General features: G+C 33.0%; 1 protein-coding gene across 1 annotated transcript; it reads right to left on the reverse strand.

Moving 5' to 3' along the window:
• Positions 1–180: 180 nt before the first annotated feature.
• Positions 181–1,860, reverse strand: LOC114395428. Its single transcript, XM_028357210.1, has one exon. The coding sequence runs from the start codon at positions 1,778–1,780 to the stop codon at positions 734–736; it is 1,047 nt and encodes a 348-aa protein (XP_028213011.1). The 5' UTR covers positions 1,781–1,860; the 3' UTR covers positions 181–733.
• Between the last annotated feature and the right edge of the window lie 4,140 nt (positions 1,861–6,000).

Below are 6,000 nucleotides of genomic sequence, written 5' to 3' on the forward strand. Positions count from 1 at the left end.
TTCAGAATAATAGATACAAAAGTGTTCCTTCTTCTATGGTACATTGAAAACCCTCTAACCCTAACGGTAAAACAAAGGTAATTCAAACATTGAACATCCTCTAATAGGTAAAAGCAATGGTAATTCAAACGTTGAACCAATGGTAAAGCAATGGGAATTCAAATGTTGAACACCCTCTAATGATAAAGAAACGGTAATTCAAACATAACTTACAATTTCATGACTAGATTAAGGAAAATAAAATGGCAGTACCAAATCCATGATGTCCAACCAAGGTTTTAACAAGGGGGTCAAGATCCTCTCCATTTCTTCCAGTGTACAATATAACCACAATTATGATCCCATCAGTCTCATTTACAGGGATCACAATGCAATCCACAACCACAATTCAAAACCATGTTGATGACAGTACAGGTGTTAACTCTCCGGTATGTAGGAGAAGCCAGAGTTTTTATTTTTTATTTTTGTGAAAACCACATAAAATAAAGTTAAGGGCATTAAGGCCCTGTGAATCTAATAATTTCAACTATAGATAACCGGCCACATTGTTTCTCTTCCCCTACTCATCAACAAGGCATAAAATCAAAAACCCATAGCAAAAAAACCAGAGCCAAAAAGATACCCACATTCAAGAGACAGATCATACAAAATAACCAGTTAATCATATCTACAAAAACAACAATTAAACAACACAACAGTACCTACAACAACAATCCAAAACACCCCCTCCTTCTCACGACGGCAATGGATACTTCCTCGGCCGCCCCCGTTTCTTCTTCCCCGTCCCATTCCCCGATCCTACCCCGTTCGGCACCGCCGCCCCCGACCTCGTCAACCTGGTGGCCGCCGCCACCGGTGTCACACTCCCCACGCCATTCTCCGCCGCCACCGGCATCCAATTAGGCAGCGAAGAAGCCGGTTGCTGTGGCGGAGGAGGCGGTGACGGTGGCGCCTCCGCCGCCGAAGGAGCAGCTTCTTCCTCCGGCTGCGGAGGAGAACCGAAGCTGCCAACAACAAACCCCATGGGGAAGAACCCCCAGCAGCAATAATAAGCATCCTGACCGGGAACAAGCGGCGGCAGCGACGGAACCGTTACGCCGTGAAAGGATCTATCACAATTCTGGCACCGCAAGCAACAACCCTCATAAACCCTAGGGTACTCATACAAACGGTAACAGTAAGGACACGCGGTCCAGAAAGTAGAGCTCCTCCTCCTCCTCGAATTCTCGTCCGCGTGGATGTCCTCGCGGGCCGAAGCAGCGCTATTGCGGCCCGCAGTGGGCCCGGGACCGGGACCGGGCCCAGGCCCAGTCCTCCGGACGGGGAGCTTCTCCTGCTGCTGGACCCATCCAGGGACGGACAAATCGACGCGGGAGAAGAAAGAGAGCTCCTTGTCATAAACAGATTTCTTAATAGGGTCGGAGAGTAGGGCCCACGCATCGGCGACGAGCTGGAAGGCGTGGTCGGCGAAGTGGAAGCGGGACTTGTCGGGGTGGAGGAGGAGGGCAAGGCGGCGGTACTGTTTCTTGATCAGGTCCAGGTCGTCGGAGCGGCGGTCCACCTGGAGGACGGCGTACCAGTCGGGGTGGTTGTTGACGCGCTTGTCGGCGGCGAGGAGGACGTCAACTATGGCCAGGATCTGGTCGGAGCCTTCGAGGAGAGGCTCGGTTTCCTGGGCGAGGAAGGCGAACTCTCGAGACCCCACCAGATCGCGGTTCTGGAGGAGCTTCTCCGCGATCCCCAGGAGACGCTCCGCCTCGGCGCGTGTTGCGCTCTGCATTCTGATTGGAAATGGAAGTTGGGTGCTACTCACTCTTTCATCAGGAAAGGGGGCATTTTCTTAAGGTTTGTTTTTTACTATATAGCTAGTCAACTTACATTCACATTCAACTCATGAATGTATCTGTTTACTTTGGGACAATAAAATGAATGCATCTAATAAATGACTTAACCCCATCAATTCACATTAGATTCTTTTACTTTAATCAAAGGTTTTAAATTAGTCCTCAATTTAAATATTCAAATATAAATCCAATAATATATTAAAGTTGGGACTATAAAATATAACAATCAATATTAATAGTAATTTTTTAGGATGAAATAATAATAGGTAATAAAATAGAATATCTAGTATTAAATTTCTCAGCGGTCATTCTCTCAATATTAAAATTAAAAGATTGTCTTTCATTTTATTTTTAAGATTTTTAAAAAAAAAATCATAATTAAAAATGTCAATTATACTCTTAATTTTTATTGAATTAAAAAATCATAATTTTTGAATTTTTAAAAGACTTTGATTTTTATTTATCTATCATTTTCAAAGTTTAAAATAATCTTAATTATTTATTTGATAATTATACAGTTAATTTTTTTTATCTAATTTTAATTAATTTATATATATACATTTATTGTGAAAAGCTAAAATAAGAAATCTCATAATTATTCTATAAGATTCAAGAAAAAATATTATATTTTTTAGTTTTTACGTAAAAAATTTAAAGGCAGATAAAAAAGGATTGAGAGAGTAATTTTTAATTAATTTTAATTAATAAGAATGAGTGCATTAGAATTTAGAAATAGTAAATCAATACCACTACTTTGTTTTCTTTATTATTTTGTTTTCGAATAGGTGTGTAAGTACGTTAGTATAAAAATTTGTTAACTGTGTAAAAAATAAATGATAAACATAAAAATTAAACTTTTTATTAATTAAATGAAATGTACGGAGTCTTGTCAAATATATTGGTATTTTTTTTTATCATTATGACATTAATGTCAACTATCTATTAAATTGGTTAATTTTGTAAAATTCACTTTCATTCATTCATTTATTAATATTTTTTGTCTGTTAAAAAAACTTACAACAACAAACATGATGGGAGTCAGTAGAAAGACATAAACATTATTAATTTCGAAATATTATGGATAATTTGAGAAAACATTAAAAATTATTCAAAATTTTAATATATATCTAATGTAAGTATTAATATATATATATATATTCATCAAATTTTAAAATAATTAATTTTATTTAATAGTATATTTATATATATAAATTATGATGAAAAATCATACATTTAATAAATTTATATTTCAATTATTAAATTTAATAAATATATTATATTTAATAAATACAATAATTAATAGGTTACCAAAAAAATACAATGATTAATAATATTTAAATAAAAAAATTCATTTATATATTTATAAAAAATACTAAATTAATAATATTAAATAATACATTTTTATTAACAACAATCATAATCAATCGATTGAGAACTTAGGCATGCTTAACTTTGTAAAAGTCATTCTTTTTTAGTTATTTATTAATCATTTTTCTTCAGTGAAAAAAAATATAGGGCAACAAATATGATTGGAATCAGTAGAAAGAAAGAAATATGATTAATTTCAAAAATATTATGGAAAATTGTAGAAAAAACATTAAAAATTATTCAAAAATTTAATATACATTTAATGTAAGTATTAATATATATATATATATATATATGTATCAAATTTCAAAATAATTAATTTTTATTTAATAATATATTTTATATACAGAAATTATGATGAAAAATCATTAATCTAATAAATTTATATTTTAATTATTAAATTTAATAAATACAATAATTAATAAGTTACCTGAAACATAAATGATTAATAATATTAAAATTAAAAAAATCATTTATATATTTATAAAAAAGTACTAAATTAATAATATTAATTGATACATTTTTTATTAACAACAATCGTAATCACTCGATTCAGGATTTAATCACACATAAGGCTCTTCATCCATTTCTAAGAGTGTATTTTGTGAAATATCAAACCAAAATATTTTTCATAAATTCAATGTGTGTTGTTAACTAAATTACATCCATTGATTATATTAATTGGTACATTTGTGCTGTCAAAGAAAGTGATAGTGTCTATGCTTTTTTTTTTCTTAACCATAGTGTCTATGTAATAAATATTATTGACATGGACAATTTCTTTTCATCATGATTAACAAGGACAATTTAGTTGTTCGTTAAATTTAGTCAATTTCATTAAATTTTATTAGATCTAATGATTATTGTGAAGTTTATGTTTTGATTAATGATTATAATATGTTGAATATAATATGTTGAAGTCTTTTTTACTTATACTACCTTTGTATTTAACAAAGATTTTGACTTAGTTGACTGATTAAAATGTGTAAGTATTATAAACCTTTAATATCGTATTCAATTCTTACATATAAAAAAATATTTCTTCCATTTCTAAATCTAAAACATTTTTAACTAATTCACACCTTTTAAGAAAATTGGTTAATATAATTAGTAATATTAAATTTGTTAATAATTTGTATTATTTTATAAAAATTCCCTTAAGTTTATTAGGACTCATAATTCCTCTCTTTCCATTAATTTATTTTTACACCTAATTAATTAATGTTAGTTAATCTTTTTATTCAATGCTTATAAGAAAGATAATATATTTATTTTTTAAATATATAATATTTATTGTGAAATAATAAAGAATATTTGAGTTAAAAAATAATTAATAAAAAGGACAAATTAAAAAAAGTCTTATAAAAAGAAGACAAATAAAACTAAAAAAAAAATTATATTTAGGGATGGAGGGAGTATAAAATTAATGTTGATGATTAAATTTTATATAGATAATTAATCTGATTTTATTCCAAATCAAAGAACTTTATACATGAAACGAGAAGGATAGACTGACAAGCATGTCAGCTACCTTATTAAAAGAGCGTGGGCATAACAAAAGGAGAAACTCCTTGCAAGGTATTTGCAATCTTCAAACAGTAACAATGACCCCTCATGTTTTCCTTTCTTCCTAGCAAGATGCAGTTTCTGACAATCTTTCTCAAACATAACATGTGAAAACAAAGAGTGTTTAGTAGTCTCAATAGCCCACCGCAGGTACAACACTTCAGGAACATCAGATGGCATAGTTTCAACGAGAAAATTTGTTGTTGTGGCCAACAACTCTCCTCTATGGTCCCGAAAAATGATACCAAAGCATGTTTCACGCGATCCCTTAACAAAAGCATCAATATTGCACTTCACTATATTATGAATAGGAGTTTTAGTTTCCACTTTAAATCCTAAGGTGATGAGTTGTTCTTGAGGGGTCTGATTTTTGGGGGTTGCTCATGGTGACACTATCATCCCGAGCCAACACTTGATCAATAGATATCCACTTACCTTCAAACACCCAAATGTTCCTCCTTTGCCAAATTGTCGAAATGAAGTTTTAAAAATTTGCCACAATTTCGGGTTCTGTCTCTTCTAACCACTGCTTCAGCCAGTCAGAGAATGACTAGACATGATCTTGAATCCTTACCCCCACCTCGAAGCAAACCAAATCTTCATTGCTTCTACACAATCTACCAGGGCTTGACTGTGAGGTAGTGCTTGCAAGCCTTCCACATTATGTTCCTGCAACGGGGAATACAAGAGATTTTCCACACCTTTTTCCAGAAAGACCTCATGTCGATCTAAACTCCATGTTGCATTGTTTGGGCGGAGTCTCTCGAACGTCATATGGTATTGAGAATTGACCTTATAAAGGCCATTTTCAACATGTTTCCATATCATTTGATCCTCCATTGTGGCAAACTGATATTGCACCAATAGTTGTAGTTATCTCTTAGGGAAAGACAGTTTAAAAAAATATTTAGGGCTTAAAACGAGACTATGAATTAATTAAATGGTCAGGAGCATTTGGGATCCACCTATCCCCTCGTACCTTCACATTTATGCCATCCCCGATTCTCCAAAACGTTCCTTGGTCAATAATCCACTTTGAAGCCTTAATACCCGACCAAGTGGCACTTTGGTAGGAGGACATTTTTGCATTCACTGGCTGGCAGCGAGGGAAGTATTTAAAAGTCCCTGAAAAAAGAAAGTCAACATCGTGAACCAAACGCCACCATTGCTTGACTAGAAGAGCTAAATTGAAAGCCCTTGATGACCGAAAATCCATTCCATT

This window comes from Glycine soja, chromosome 2, assembly GCF_004193775.1.
Source record: "Glycine soja cultivar W05 chromosome 2, ASM419377v2, whole genome shotgun sequence".
NCBI classification, from domain to species: Eukaryota; Viridiplantae; Streptophyta; class Magnoliopsida; order Fabales; family Fabaceae; genus Glycine; species Glycine soja.